The 16592-nt window shown below is 42.3% G+C and overlaps 1 protein-coding gene across 3 annotated transcripts; it reads left to right on the plus strand.

The window, feature by feature from the left end:
- Positions 1 to 44: 44 nt before the first annotated feature.
- nlrc3 (NLR family, CARD domain containing 3) lies at positions 45 to 11195 on the plus strand. Of its 3 annotated transcripts, XM_058621142.1 has the most exons (19): positions 45 to 551; positions 1756 to 1935; positions 2052 to 2315; positions 2649 to 4395; positions 4485 to 4571; positions 4681 to 4764; positions 5207 to 5290; positions 5395 to 5478; positions 5561 to 5644; positions 5791 to 5874; positions 5993 to 6076; positions 6447 to 6530; positions 6625 to 6708; positions 7488 to 7571; positions 7816 to 7899; positions 7996 to 8079; positions 10479 to 10562; positions 10821 to 10904; positions 10984 to 11195. In XM_058621142.1, exons 2-19 carry the CDS (start codon positions 1812 to 1814, stop codon positions 11072 to 11074), a joined length of 3405 nt encoding a protein of 1134 aa, XP_058477125.1. In that variant the 5' UTR covers positions 45 to 551; positions 1756 to 1811; the 3' UTR covers positions 11075 to 11195. The 3 variants fall into 3 exon arrangements, with proteins under 3 accessions (XP_058477125.1, XP_058477123.1, XP_058477124.1); XM_058621140.1 differs by having other exon boundaries at positions 7816 to 8079; XM_058621141.1 differs by having other exon boundaries at positions 7816 to 8079; positions 10991 to 11165.
- The last annotated feature ends 5397 nt before the right edge of the window (positions 11196 to 16592 follow it).

Raw genomic sequence — 16592 nt, forward strand, 5'->3', positions numbered from 1 at the left:
TCCCCGCTGTCTGCGTATCAGGTTTGAAATAAAATCCGCCCAGCACAGCGCAGACAGTTGAATATAGAGGAACTAAGAAGTGCTGCTTGTAGTTTTCTTACCATTATCACTCAAAGGGTTTATTTATCTCCTTCCTGCCGCCGTCGAACTTACTGATGCATTTGCTTAATACCAGTTATCATGTGTCTCATTTTGGCTTTCAACAATAACGGCGCCGTGGATTGACGCGTGATTAAATTCTTAAACCTCTGCCATGGTTACGACACATGCTTTTGCATATAGCATCTTTATTATATCTCTCTTTTGACCTGCTAACCACAACACAGGAAAGCAGAGTAGATAGACAGGAAGGAGCCTCAGTGGCAGCTGCTGCTGCTGCTGCTGCTGCTGTGTGTGTGTGTGTGTTCACTTCAGTAGTCGTTGTCTCCCGTGTTCACACTTACTTGACATTGTCCTGTACTCGTGAGAAATATGGAGATAGAAAATGCAAGGAAATTGGAGGAAATCTGTATTGGTTGTCTTTTGAAATGTCTACAGGTTGAACAAACATGGTGAGTTCAAGTTTTGCACAGTTTCTATCCTTTTTAAAACATCTTAAACTGACTCTGTAGCAATAAACCTAAATGGTGCAAGCTTTTGCCACAACTGGAACATCTTTTCTTTTATAATGTCTTCCCTGATGCGCGTTGTTACTAAGAACAATCATGAGATTTAACATAATTTGCGTTAAACGAGGCTACAATCACTGGGAACTCACCCAACACTTCACTGCGACAAGTGTCAACGGAAACTAGGACGCCGCCTCGATGCATGTATGAGGTCTGGGGTTTTTGAACGAGCTTCCTTTAGTGAGAAATGACATGATGAGCAGCAGACCACACAGGAAGGCGTCTGCTTATTTTTCCATTTGTCATAATCTGCAGTTTTGTCACTAAAAGCCCTAACCCTAGCAACACTTAAATGTGTTATAAGATTGTGTCTCACACAACACGGCAAAGGTTGGGGCTGCTTCTTCAGAAGCTGCAAAAGTGGTCTGACAGAAGGTCATTATTTTAACGAGTCATTTGAAAAAAGCAGGGAGCATCTTTAATAGGTCCTTTGAGATTTCTTTTCAGAGCGGTGCAAATGCGAGCTGACGAGTGTTTCAGCGGCAACAGTGGAGTTATCTTTAGACACAAAATAACAGACTAGAACTTTGAGGAAAGTTGCCGGACACGAGGTGAACTCGCTCTACTGTGTCAAAAAGCGGGTATGGAATCAAATAAGCACAATACGGACTGTATTTTAGTGGCATTTATGTACATTTGAATATGCTTTTCAACTGTAAATAGTTCAATAACAGTAGTGATCTGTACAGTCTACGTTCTATTGAAATAAATTAAAATTAAAATTAAATTACTGGACCTTTTAATTATAATTCACTCTTGGTCTTATTTTCTCTGGTTTCTTGCTGTGTGAAATCTTCTGCCTTTAACCTACTGCACAATTAAATCGGACTTGACTAATAATAAGACGAGACGTTTAATTAAATATATCCATGAAGCTAGACCATCTGAAATGTCAAGCAAATGTAAAAAGAAGGTGCATGAGCAGAAAGCTTTGTAGCCATCTGTTCAACAAATTTATCTCATTGAACTTAAAAAAAAAAAAAAAGCATCTTAACTGAAAAAAACGTTCTGCTCCGTCACACAGTGACGCAGTGATGCATTTGCTGCTATATTAAAATGATTTCTTCACCCCCCTCGCCCCCCCCAGTTTGTGGCTACCTCACAGTATGTCATAAGCCATGACTATTTCTACGCCGTGTAGAGATGGAGAGACAGGAATATTACGATTCTATCATGGACCGAAACAAGCGCATCACGTGGCAGGACGACTGCTATGTGGATCTTCAGTCTACGACCAGCTCACTCCCGTCACAAGCAGAAACAGAAGGTACTTGGTTTATTTTTCTGGTAACAAAAAGTTTTTTACATCATTCCCAACATTACAAAGCTTCTGGGTGAGAAGGTTCTGGTCTAATCTTGGTTTGATGGTGTCCTGGCTGATAGATCTTGGCTGGATCCAAAGGCATCAGGACCAGCTTCAACGCTTCACTACGACCTCCTTGCTGGAGCAGATGTTAATCCACCTGAGAAAGGTGGATGTGCTGAGTTCAGCCGAGGAGGCCAAGATCAAGGAGGCGGGCCGACTGCGGGACCAGGTCAACATTCTCACAACTGTTGTCATGAGCAAGGACACTCGTGGCTCTGACACCCTTCAGGCTTTTATAGAGAGCTCCGATTCTCTGGTGGCTCAGCTCATCCTCAACCACGGTAAGGAGTGTTCTTTCAAAACAGTGTTTCCCAATCATGGTCCTCGGAGACCCCTGTCTTTTATGTTTTAGATGTTGCCCTGCTCTAACACACCTGATTTGAATCAGGTGTTTTGTAGCAGAGCAACATCCCAAACATCCAAGGCAGTGGTCCCCAAGGACCAGGATCAGAAAACACGATGTTTTCGAGGATGAAGCAATGTGATCTACAGAGTAGTGGTTTGATTCCTCAATTCTTATTTTCACCAAGACCCTGATTCCCACTTGGCTCTTCAAGAGTGTTGTGAAAATGTAGTTTTCTTATGTCACACCTTGGACTTTTCTCTTACTCCAGATTGCATGGTGAAGGAGCACAAAGAAATGCTTTTACAGCGATATGAGCAGTGCAGAGACAGAGATTCGGTCAGCTGCTCCAAACTCGACGTCTCCTCAAGAGCCTTACTTCTGGTCGATGGACTTTCTGACCTTCAGCAAAAGGAACATGACCTGATGCAGGTGGGGGCAACTCGAGGAAGGAAAAGAAATCACCTCAGACAACTGGGGCTGGCCAAACTACTGGAGCCACTGACCAGGGTCAGTTTGCCTCCAAGGGTCTCCCTCACCGTTGGAGTCGCTGGTATCGGAAAGACTATCTGCGTCCGACACTTCATCGGCCAGTGGAGCCAGGGAGCCATATGTACAGACGTGAGCTTCGTCTTACCCTTTACCTTCAGTGAGCTGAACTCACTGGAGAAGGTTTCAGCTGAAAAATTGGTGAAAATGGCTTTTCCTCACTTAATAGATCCCAGTCTGATCTTGAGCAGCTCTTGCCGGACCCTTTTCATTCTTGATGGTTTGGACGAATTCCAACGCACCTTGAATTTCTCCGACGCAGTGCCCTGCAACGATCCGAAGAAAGAAGTTTCCATCGATGACTTACTTACAAACATAATCCGGGGGAATCTGCTCCCTGATGTGGCAGTGTGGGTAACTTCCAGGCCAGGAGTGGCCTCGCTCATCCCTGGAGGACTCGTGGACAGGGTGACTGAGATCCCAGGATTCAGCCCAAGGGATATTCAGGACTTTCTAAACCACCATTTCCCCGAGATGGATTTTGCCAGGAAAATATTGGCATACTTGGAAGCCCATAAGAACTTGATGGTGTTGTGCTACATACCATGCATCTGCTGGATTGTAGCTGATACTCTCATGTACATCATGCAGAGTGGAACACAGGAAAGCCTTCCAAGGACCTACACTGAGCTCTACGCACATTTCTGTTCCATGAAGGCAGAAGTAGGCGAACCAAGAGGGCGGGAGCCTGTGAAAATGGAGCAACTTCACGGGAGCAATAGGAAACTGCTGGGGAATCTCGGACGACTGGCATTTTATGGACTCCTCAAACACAGGTACACCTTCAGTGAGCAGGATCTCAGGGCCTATGGGATAGATCTTCTGCTAACTCAAAGCAGTCTTGGTGCGGGGGTTCTTGTTCGAGAGGAGTCGGCTGTATGCACGACATACAAATTCATTCATCTGAGTTTGCAGGAGTTCCTCGCAGCCACATTCTACCATATCTCGTCCAAGCGGGCAATCTTTGACTTGTTCTCAGAAAGCAGTATGTCGTGGCCAAAGATTGGTTTCCAGAACCATTTCAGAAGTGCCGTGCAGCACGCACAGCAAGCGGAAGATGGACATTTGGATGTGTTTGTGCGCTTCCTCACGGGCCTTTTGTGCCCAGCGACACTGAGAAGTCTTGCTGGCCTTTTGTCCCTTGGAAAAGATGACGGCAATCAGAAGGCCTGGGCAGCAGGGTTTCTGCAAGGCCTGTTGGTCAGTGGGGGTGCAGTGGTGTCCCTGCGTACAATCAACCTGGCGTACTGCTTACAGGAGCTGCAGCACACGGAGTTGTTGCGGAGTGTGGAGGAGGATCTGCGGCTTGGCAGCCTTGGAGGGAAGTTGTCGCGGGCTCAGTGCGTCGTGCTGGGATACCTGTTGCATGTGTCTCCAGAGTGCAGTGAACACACCAACTTAACAGGCTCTCTGAATTACACCACAGTGAAATGTTTGCTTCCACAGTTGCTGTACTGCAGCCATCTCAGGTGAGCGCCCCGCGGCATTGCACCTAATAAATGAAACTTCAGGGTGAAAATTAAAGGGTGAATTTGGGATTTTCTCCTATTTTCTACAGGTTAGAGAATAACCATTTCAAAGATGATGTCATGGAATTGCTGGGAAGCCTCCTGAGTGCCAAAGATTGCCATATTCACAAGTTAAGGTAGGAGATGGCACAGATATGTCTACTCCTTTACTTACTGCCTAAAAAGTTGCCTGACTGTTTTGCAGTTTGTACAACGTCATTTAGACCTCATTTATTCACCACTCAGTTTGGCAGATAACGCTGTCAGCAACAAAGGAGCCAAAGCGCTGAGTCGAGCTCTCCTGGTGAACCGAACACTAACATCGCTCAAGTGAGATCTATATTATACTTTTATTATTATGTATATAATGTTATGTAATAACATCTTATTTCTGTTGTTATGACCAAGTAAGATCTCGGTCATAACAATGGGAATGTAAGGGAGGAGTCAAACATGTGTACTACTGTACATACTGTTCTGTAATATGAAGTGTTACCTTGCAAACTATTTTATTTTGAGAGGTGAGGTGAGAACGCTGAACTCAGCACTTTTGTGTCTAACAGTTTTTTTTAATGTCCATAATTTTATAATCAGTGTACATTTATATCAGATTTTGGTGATTATTTTTGCATAAATTGTAACAGCAAGATTCTGACAATATTTGGGAGTGGAATAGTTTATTTGTGCTCGCTTCATATGATATATGCGTATATTGTGCTTTGGATTGTGTACACATTTTTATATCATCTATAATCATCTGTTTATAATTCAGTCTCCAAAACAACAACATCGGCTCTAAAGGTGCAAAGTTCTTGGCAGAAGCTCTGAAAATGAATCAAGTGCTGGTATCGATCAAGTGAGTGCAATCTGCTGCACATTTGTACACACTTGCACACACTTGCACACACTTGCACACACTTGTTGTGCTTCAACTGCCCAGTTTCCTGAACTCTTCCTCAGCTTTCAGAACAACTCCATTGAAGAGGAGGGCGCCCAGGCGCTCGCAGAAGTGCTGCAGTGCAACCGCAAACTGGTCTCTCTGAAGTGAGTTTACTCCAAGCTTTTGTATATTACATGTGGAACTTAATATTCAGTACATTATTCTTTCATTCATGTTCTCTTTCAGTCTGAGGAAGAACACAGTCGGCGCAGGAGGAGCCAAAAGAATCGCAAATGCGCTGAAGATGAACCAAACGCTCACAAACCTCATGTGATTCCATTTTACTAATATTTATCATCCAGTATAACAGCGCAGTTACATGCGTGTGTGGTAGCATGTTGCCGCTTTAACCCTATAGACTGCACTGGGGTGACATTATTATATGATTCATTAGCTTTTCTTTTATTCTTTTACAGTCTTTGTAGCAACCACCTCGGGGACAAAGGAACGATGGCTCTGGCGGAGGCTTTGACGTTTAACCACACGCTTCTCTCGCTTCAGTGAGTGAAGTGCATCGTCACCCCCCCACCACTTTCCTTTAAAAATACATTTTTAAACAAAGGTTCACATTGTGTTGAGCAGAATCATTACAGGTGTTTTTTAATCTTTTTTTTGCAGACTTCAGAGTAACTCAATCAGCAACAGAGGGATGACTGCCTTAACCAGTGCACTCAGACTCAACCACGGTCTTGTCTCCTTGAAGTGCGTATCAAAGCCTGTGAGCCTGGTATTTTTGACAGCGGTAACTTAAGATGAAAGGATTGATGCAGCTCACTGTTGTATTTCTAGTCAATATAGAGAGACACAAGATACGAGGTGACGTTTGACAGTGGAAGTGATCAATGAGCTTCTTTCCTGTCGTTAATTTACAGTTAGGTAGACAAAAAGAAATGATTAGAATTTGAATAAGTCAATGTCGCTAATATTTTGTATCCACTTACAAAACAACAAGAATACTGATAGTGACACTTCACCATGAGATGATTTTCTGTCAGGATGATTGAACAAAATCTTCTCTTCACACTTAGCACTTATGTTTATTTATTCATTCATTTGTTTTCAATCTGGAAAGTCTAAGGGAGAACTCAATCGGAGTGGAAGGAGCAAAGAGTATGGCACATGCTCTCCATGAGAACAACTCTCTACAAGACCTCGAGTGAGTCCTTCATTATTCACAGATGAATAAACTCATCAGTGTATACATATACTGTATGTATACATACATGAATGTGTGTTTGTGTGCATCTCAGTCTTACAGCCAACCTGCTGCACGATGAAGGCGTTCAAGCTATAGCTGGTGCAATCAAGTTTAATCAAGGCCTCACCTCTTTGCAGTAAGTGAGGCTTGTAATTCAGAAGCATGCACTTGGAAGAAAAAAGGTTTCCATGTTTCCTGCGAGTCACAGCACAGTAGTAGCTACAAATCTCTGAATGTAGGTCAAGTTTTAATCGAGTCGTTTGCGTCTCTATAGCTGTTTAGCGTTTGTTTCCCTACTTGCTCATCCTGTTTCACGTCTTCCGACCGCGTTCCCACCGCTTGTATCCAGTTAAAGCCAAGACAGTAGACGTCAGTATGTCGTCAGAGATCAAGGAAACATTTAGTGACTTCACTGATTCTCTGATTATGTTTTGGTTTGGCGTTTGTGGTCCGTTGGTTTTCACCCAATAATGCAGCTCGTACCATTTCCATATCCAGGTTCCCAAAAAAACACAATGAGCTGCCACTATGGGTCAGAAATGCAGAACATTACCAAAAAGCCTCACTACCCCTCTCAAAAACGTCTCAACCAGAGGAGAAGCAAAAACGAGGGTCTGCACTAAAAATGCGTTAAAACATACAGTAGATGGCTAAAAGCAGAGAGGAAGCTGAGGACAAACAGTGCCAGAGTGGATTATTCCTCAACATAATCGTTATTTTCCACTGCTGTGACTCACTTTCAGTTGAAATGTTTGCCTATTGCTGATGTAGACGCTGGAAATGTAACCAAATAGGTTTGCTTCTTATTAAAATAATGTGCAAGTGCAGTCCACGCTCTGTTCTTCTTTAATTTAACACAAAGATCTGCTCAAAATGTACCTCAACACTCTGATTTGTATCCCTTTCTCTTTTTAGTCTCCAGTGGAATTTCATCAAGTCCAGTGCTACGAAGGCTCTGGCTCAGGCTCTGCTCTCTAACACAACACTGCAGCTCTTGGAGTAAGGCCACAGCTCACTCACACAGACACTTCAGATTCAGCGTTATCCCTCACCCCTTTCACACCATCTCTTTGCTCAGCAATTACATTGATTTCCACCCTAAATGTCAATGCAGTCTTCTCTAAGTGAACTGCGCCCTGAGATTACTGTCTCTGGTTTGGTGGTTATGTGTCACGTGAAATGATCTATAATGGGTTTGTGATGTCATGTATAATTGGCACCACGTCTGTTTGTCTGTTTGCAGTCTACAGGAAAACGCCGTAGGGAACGAAGGTGTCATTTTTCTTGCGGAAGCCCTGAAGACCAACACATCTCTTCGTGCCTTATGGTTGGATTTGGTCCTGTGCACATGCCTGAGACATAAGCTACACTCACATAAAACATGTGCTTATTGTTTTCACTCTTGCTCACTTTTGTCTTGTAGTATCCAGGGAGTCTCAGCGGGAACAAGTGGTGTCATCGCCATGGCGGACGCTCTCACGACCAATCAAACCCTGCAGACTTTAGAGTGAGTACGAGCATTTCATATACGAGTGCCTTCAGAGACAGGTAACCACAAAGCAGTCATCAGAATCATGGAATAGTCAAATTATAATCTGATAACCATCTTATTTCCACCCTGCTGAGAACGACTGCTTTTCTTTGCAGTTACAATTGATTATAAACAGGCATACATGTTAATGTTATTAGAGTGCCTGCTCCAGCAAGGCCCACCACTGAGAACGTGAGTACTCATTGGTTTGCATTGTGGAGCAAGCATCTATTGTTATTCTTCTTCTTCTTCTTCTGATTCCTCTTCGCGTAACTGGCACGTAACTCGTCCACATACACATGAATGTGAAACGATCGAAAAAATGGTCAGAACCAAGCCCACTTTGGAGCCTCACAGTGTGGTCACACTTTAACGCAGAGACGTGGTTGAAAATGCCAACACTTCACAAGACTTGGGACTTTTCTCACCTAAGGGAAAGTTTTGATACATATTACAGTTTTTAAACAATCGCAGTTTACGTTTTGTACTATTTTCGATTTTATAATGAGTGTGCGTGGGGTGCGTGGGCGTCAACCTACAGTGGCACAGTACAGAGATGCAGAAAAATAATCACAAAACTCTCCAAACAAACTCTTCTCCTGCTCACAATTTCCAACCTACACAGACATTTTTTTACATAAAAAATGTAGCTATGGTTGTTGTCTAACTCTAGGTGTTGTTTTCATTTTCATATGACTTTTTTAAATCACCTAAAAGTGCAGAGACTTTTGGTCAACCTCCCATTGACTCCCATGTTAAAACTCTTCTTTGGGGGTTTTCAAAAGTGAAGATGAGGGTGATTTTAAAACTGTCATTTCTTTGTCAATTCACCCCAATTTTTCACAAATTTAGATGTGGGAGCTCCTGAAAGCCTCCTGATGCTCACAAACCAAAAAATGTGTCTCAGCCGTTGTTGAAATATGACAACTTTAAGGCGCAGGTGTTTGAGCAGGTGTGACATGTTAGGACAGGTGCAGGTCATCAAGGAGGACAGGAAGTGAAGAGACCTGAAACGAGACGAGGTGTGGGTTTCAAAATAAAACAGGAAGTGCAAATCTATATGTGTAAAAGAGGAAATAAAAAGGTAATAATTCGACTAAACTGGAGTTTGAAACCCCTGTGGTCCTGATTCTGGATTGGGGGACGTTTAGAAGGTCTTTGGATGATTTATTTCAAATAAATTGTAACATGAATTGGGAGCCAGTGAAGAGGAACTAAAACAGTGTGTAATATTCTTCATAGAGAATCGCTGCTGCATACATCTGTGTCTGTAATATATATATAGGGGAGACTGGGGTAAGTTGAGCCAAAGGGTAAGTTGAGCCACCCCTTGTTGCTAGGAAACGGTAAAAAACATTGATCATGTGACCAAATATTTAGGAGAAAGGCATCATTTAATGGAGTCTGTGAAGGTAAGAACCACATGGGTAAAGTGGTTAGACATTTATTTCCAAAAAAACATTTTTCACTCTTGAAAGTGAATTAAGTCTTTCATACGTTTCATTAGAATTGTGTTTAGACCAAAACAGATCATTTTAAATGTGTTTTATACATCAATTGTGGATCTATGTGCTACAACACGAGGTCATAAACCTAGCATAAAAGTGCACCATTTTAGCTGTGGGGACTAATGAAGTCGAAATGGTAGCTCTGGGGTAAGTTGAGCCACTGGTATTTTAGCTGTAGCCTATATGTCTTAAATATTAAATCAAGATTCTACATTTGTATGAGTGGAGATCAATGCCTCGTGAGCGCAACACAAGCAGGGGAGCCACCACTGATGTTCTTGAAAGAGCCACCAGTGAAGTGAGAGAAGGGAAGTCTATTGGAGCAGCAGCAGAGGATGCCAAAATAGACAGAATGACACTGAAGAGAAACATTAACAAAAAAGAAAATGTACCTTTGACAAAGACAGGCTATGATGGAGTAGCAGAGGCTAAAAGGATTCTCTCATGGAGTCTGAACCTGACAAACATTATGTATAATAAACAAAAATACACATGAATGTGAAGAAGTGGCTGGGGGGGGGGGATAGGCATACGGCTCAACTTACCCCGCTCCTATGCTCAACTTACCCCATACACGGGGTAAGTTGTGCCACGAGACCATGCTTTATTATGGAAACAGTTATGTTTACACTCATTCTGTTTGTTTGAACGGATGCACAACATCCTGAAATATATGCAGATATATTAGTTAGTGACAAAACTATGATTGCCTTGATGTAGTGATCCTAACTATGAAAAATGGCTCATCTTACCCCAGTCTCCCCTAATTGCTATGATGGGTGTGAGCATGTTATTGTTGTTGCACTGTAAACAACGTGTTATCTTCCATTGTGTGTGTGTGTGTGTGTGTGTGTGTGTGTGTGTCAGTCTACGTGGGAACACTGCAGGAATGGAGGGAGCAAAGGCTCTGGCTAATGCGATGAAAAGCAACCGGAGTCTCAAGTCTCTGAAGTGAGTGCTTTTCAATTAGCAATTGTAACAACAATTAAATGCCAGTGACCCATACTTTCTTCAAATTAAGGGTTAAAATAATGACTAACGATGTATAATAAGTGTATGCTGTATGGTGTTTGTTATAATATAGGCTGGATATCTGGCCATGGGGGCTTTGAAGCACACAAACAGCTGAATCTGAGTTGTGTATGAGTATAAATGCACAGTGAAGAGAATAAAAAGTCTGTGTGTGTGTGTGTGTGTGTGTGTCGTTAGTCTCCAGGAGAACTCTCTGGGCATGGACGGAGCCATATTCATCGCAACCGCGTTGAAGGCCAACCACCAGATGACATACATCAAGTGAGTTGCTCGGTGTACGCGTACGTTTCTTTTCTGTTGTGTGCAAGATTTTCAAGGACGACGTCACCTGCTTGTGAAGTTTGCAGGGAAATGGCATCGGAGAATCTGGGGCAAAGGTGATATCGGACGCCATCAGAGCCAACGCGCCGGGCTGCGTGGTCGACATCTGACCGAGGACGAGGACATGTCTGGAAATGTCATGTAAATGATGGTCTTGTCATGTATATTTCTTTTTCTTGTTATTAAATTATGTCCTCAAGAAGCAGTTAGATATTCAATCTGTACATTATACCCAAGTACATCTATATATAATAAATATACATATGAAATTGATAAAAGTGACTTTTTCCTTAAGAAATCCATTAAAAATGATTCATGGAATTCATGAGAAGATTTACGAGGTGATGAATGTTTTATGAGAGCAAAACATTGTGGTTATATTTTTTCCATATTTGAAAGGAGTCGTTGGCAGTGCAGAGATCTAACTTTCTAATGACTAATTACTTTCTAATTACTCTGCCACGCTGACGCCTTTGTGTCCCGTCAGACGTTTGAGGAAATCAGCCGCCGAGCTTATAAACGAGTGACAAAGAAAAGGAAACGTTTTCTGTCGTCGCAGTCCTGATTGAGTTTATTGTACGCGGCAAAACCCGGGTGGAGATGCACGTAGATACGTTTGTGGAATTGATCCTGGCGTCAATCGATATCCTCCTAACAAGCTTGTGAATATACAGCTTTGTCACTAACTGCATAGACACGTGTGTCTATGCATGGAAATGTCGTTTATTTTGACTCCAGCGGTACAATCTTCTGTTATTCTGTCATCCAACACCTCGTCTTAACCTCTGACCCAAAACCTCCCATTCGGGGCTTTAGTTGTGGATTGGACAAGCTGTTAGATGTCTTTAGTCTGAGATTGTCTCCAAAGCCTGAGACACACACACATACACACTTACCGTCCTTGGATGGCCTCTGGTGTCAGGGGTGTGGGGGGGATTCTTCACTTCCTTTAGTGGCGACATACACATGTACATCATGCATGCACATTAATCATTCATCCATCATCACCATGAGTTATTCCTCACGTTAGTCTTTTAGAGTCGGACACATTCAAACTGAAATGTTTTATAAATCAGATGCACACGGTTTGTGGTTTGCACTGGTGCTATAGACCCCGGGTCCGCGACCCAGTTGGAACACAAGGGTCTTTCAATACGTGGAGTTTGCATATTCTGCCCGTGTGTGCGTGGGTTTTCTCCGGATTTGGGGATTAGGTGAATTGGACACTCAGGTGTGAGTGTGAGAGTGAATGCTTGTTTGTCTCTATGTGTGTGGCCCTGTGATGGACTGGCGACCGGTCCAGGGTGTGGACAGGTCGCCCCCCCCCGTAAATCCTCATGTGGAGGATAAAGTGGTAGACGATGAATGGATGGAATAATAATCCAGGATGCAGATGCCAGAATCAACAGAATCAAAAGGTCTATGCAAAACAAGTCCAAAAGAAGCAACGTGGCTCTTCAAAATAAATAAATGAAAGCCCAAAACAGGCGACCATATCTACAATGTGTAAGAGAGTCAACTTGTTCACACAGTTGTTCACAGTCAACTTTATTTTTGCATTTCATAATCAACCATCAACATTGCAATTTAACTGAAACTCAAAACAGTACAGTAACAGTACAGTAGCCAGTTGAGCCTTCCAGCCTTTGGCTTCATTGGTTTGGAAAGTCACATTATTCTGCACCTGTACTGAAAGATCATGTGCAGCAGACCTCATGCACAGTCATTGTGTCATTGTGTCATTGTCATTCACACTTCAAGAATCTGCAGCAGCCTGCCTTTGACTCGTCTCCCACTTGAGGTCAGATCCATCTTTTAAGCCACTGTCATTCTCCCACTCCTTATTATATTTTATCCCGTATTTCGCCCACGTATTCCCAGGCATTTTACTTGTCTGTCACCTGTGTGCTTGTGTGTGTGTGTGTGTTTGTGTGTGTTTGAGATGAGGCGGGAACGCCGGGGAACCGTGAGAGCATCAGGAGGAGCGGTTCATAAATGGAGCAAGGCAAGCCCGAAAAAGCAACTACACTTTAGTAACAAGCCCAAATAAGCAACTACACTCTAAAAACAAGCCCAAAAAAGCAACTACACTTTAGTAACAAGCCCAAATAAGCAACTACACTCTAAAAACAAGCCTAAATAAGCAACTACACTTTAGTAACAAGCCCAAAAAAGCAACTACACTTTAGTAACAAGCCCAAAAAAGCAACTACACTTTAGAAACAAGCCTAAATAAGCAACTACACTCTAAAAACAAGCCTAAATAAGCAACTACACTTTAGAAACAAGCCTAAATAAGCAAGTACACTCTAAAAACAAGCCTAAATAAGCAACTACACTCTAAAAACAAGCCCAAATAAGCAACTACACTTTAGAAACAAGCCCAAATAAGCAACTACACTCTAAAAACAAGCCTAAATAAGCAACTACACTTTAGAAACAAGCCCAAATAAGCAACTACACTCTAAAAACAAGCCTAAATAAGCAACTACACTCTAGAAACAGGCCCAAATAAGCAACTACACTCTAAAAACAAGCCCAAATAAGCAACTGCACTTTAGAAACAAGCAACTACACTCTAAAAACAAGCCTAAATAAGCAACTACACACTAGAAACAAGCCCAAATAAGCAACTACACTTTAGAAACAAGCCCAAATAAGCAACTACACTCTAAAAACAAGCCTAAATAAGCAACTACACTCTAGAAACAAGCCCAAATAAGCAACTACACTCTAAAAACAAGCCTAAATAAGCAACTACACTCTAGAAACAAGCCCAAATAAGCAACTACACACTTAAGAAACAATCTGTGAAAATTCCAACCGTTTCTGAAAGTTGAGAAGTTGAGAATCAGCATCTTTTTTCGCGAGGAGAGAGTTAGAAAAACGCCTGTGCATTCTGACAAAGACTCAAACAAACGTGATTGTAAATATTCTTTATACTGTTCAAATTTCAAATTTAACTGCAGTGTTTTTCTAAATTAACCTTTTTTTTTTCTTCATTTCAAATTGTTAAAACAGTATAACAGTACAATAACTGCCAGATATCAGAAGTTATTCTGGGAAAAATAGGCAAAAGCACTTCGTTACAGGACATTCTTTGGCTCCTTTATGGTTAAAATAAGCCAAAAAAAAAAGGGGCGTTTAAGGGTTAACACATCTACACATGACTCCAAATGATTCAAATGTATTTCAAAAAAACGATATGCAGTCAACTTAAATGCATTTTATCTTTATTAATTCAGTGCAGAACTACGGGACATCACGCTCAAATAAGTCATTTAGCAGAGGTGATAAAGCCAGGATTTTCTTGTTAATGAAAGAAATATGGCAGTGATTGGATATGTGGACCAATAAAAGCTTTCATATGAAAGGCAATAATGAATAATGGCTTCACCTTATCTCTCCGTAATAAACTGTGTCGACACAGAGAGGCCGCTTGCTTGTGCACTTCTTCAGACTTTATTTAGAATTTGAATGACTCGTGATTAGGAGTGTAACATGACACTTTTTGCAGCATGTAAGATAATGCAGTTTTCATATTCAGTCAGTAACAATTCAACCGAGCTGTCACGGGAAAAGTGAGAATGGCGATATAATTGCTGCACTCAGCATCAGAAAACCTGGAATTGAAAATGATGAATGTGTCAATGATTAATATAACAAAAAGTGCACTATTTTTATAATATTTCTGATTATGATTCATCATTTGTGCTGCTTTCATTTCGATCTTTAATATTGATTTAAATGTGTTATCCCAGCATATTGACAAATAAGAAACCAGGGTTAAGTCTAACCAAGCATTTTGTCATGAACTAATTGCGAGGCTTTATTTTTAAACTCCAAAATCTCATTATTTTTCAGATGAGATCACAACTCTCACGTCCAATTTCTTCCTGGCAATTCATCAATGACTGCGTCCGCATAAAAGACGAAGCAATCAAATATAAAACGATATTAAAAAAACATATGTCTGATATTTAAGAATAATCCTGAGAGGTGCAATTAAAAAGACAGACGTTCACAATTAAATAGACAAACAAATCGACCAACAAGCTGTGAAGTGTGTGAGACATGGACATCTTTATTCGGGATTTGTTTTGCTCCAGGGTAAGATCACCATCAAAGATCACCAAAAGCATGTATCCTGGTGTTTGTGCTCATTCATAAGTCCCCTCGTGCCTCACATCCACGGGCATCGTTTGACCCAAGTGGCAGCTGACGATCGCAATGCCTCTCATTACAACGTGAACTCCCGTTGTGAACCCTCTAGAGCGGCGCCATGGTGACATTTCACAAAGTGGAAGTTCAGACGAGTCACCAGCTAGTAGGCAGCTATTGGACGATATCAGCCGTCACGTAACATACTCTCAGCCATCTGTCTTCTACCACTTATCCAAGATTGGGTCGTGTGGGGGGGGGCTCAGCTTGAGCAGAGAAGCACAGACTTCCGTCTCCCCACGGCCACTTCGCCCAGCTCTTCCGGTAAGAATCCCGAGGCGTTTCCAGGCCAGCTGAGAGACATGCGAGTCCTGGCTCTTCCCTGGTAGGACGTGCCCAGAACATCCCACCAGGGAGGTGTCCAGGACGCATCTGGCTCACATACACCATCCATCCATCCATCTTTTTCCTCCACATGAGGGTTGCGCGGGGGGGGGGGGGGGGGGGCTGTCCAGGATACAGTTCGCCAGTCCATCACAGGGACATACATAGAGACAAACAACCGTCCACTCTCACACTCGCTAACACTCACAGTCAATTTAAAGTGTCCAATTTGCCTGAAGGCCCTGGTATACTTCCGCGCCAAGATTTGGAACCGCACGCTAAGAGTGTGTTGATTGCGTGTGGCTAGCACATGTGCAAACTCAATTTCTGCCCCACCACTAGGTGGCGTCTCACTCATCAGAAGTCACTCATTCTTTGCATCTTAGTTGATTAGAAAGAAAGCTCTAGTTTGCATATTTACATAACATGTGGTTTAAACACATTACCTTTGCTTTGCAGGTTTGCATATTTTCTTCTTTTTTTCAGTTCCTTCATGGATCAGAAAATCCCGTCTGCACCATTCAAATTCCTATGAATTATAGATAACCACAGAAGTAACCCCCCTCCTGCTGATGTGCCGCTGTCTTATTTTTATTGAAGAAGAAAAGAAATAATACTTTTGCTTCTGCGATTATTATGGATTAGGCTTGAACTTTACAGAGGCGTTTTGGTAATGTAGTGAAATGAGAGCACAGGGATGTGAGTTCTTTGGACATTTGGATATTAACGGATGATTGTTGATGTGTTCTCTGAAAGCAGAAAGGAAAAATGCAAAGAAAAAGTCATGCATGTGTGTGAAGTAGCTGAGGAGGCTTAGGTTTAAAGATGGCACAGCTTGACAAACACTAAATAACATTAGACCACCGTTCTCTTCAAGATTTTATTTGAACAAGAACCTGTGGTTCTTTCTGGATGACACGGCTTGTCTTTTTTTTAGCTTTTCGTAACGCAGGAGAGGAACACTGCATTTGTCTGATTGTGGTCGTGCTCTCGTAATAGAGCTGTCGTGTGTCCAGACTTTAGACGTCGTTTCTCAGGTCCACTGGTCTCCGTGTCGATGTGCCCCTGCATGGGCGAGACGCT

This window comes from Solea solea, chromosome 21 (genome assembly GCF_958295425.1).
Source record: "Solea solea chromosome 21, fSolSol10.1, whole genome shotgun sequence".
NCBI classification, from domain to species: Eukaryota; Metazoa; Chordata; class Actinopteri; order Pleuronectiformes; family Soleidae; genus Solea; species Solea solea.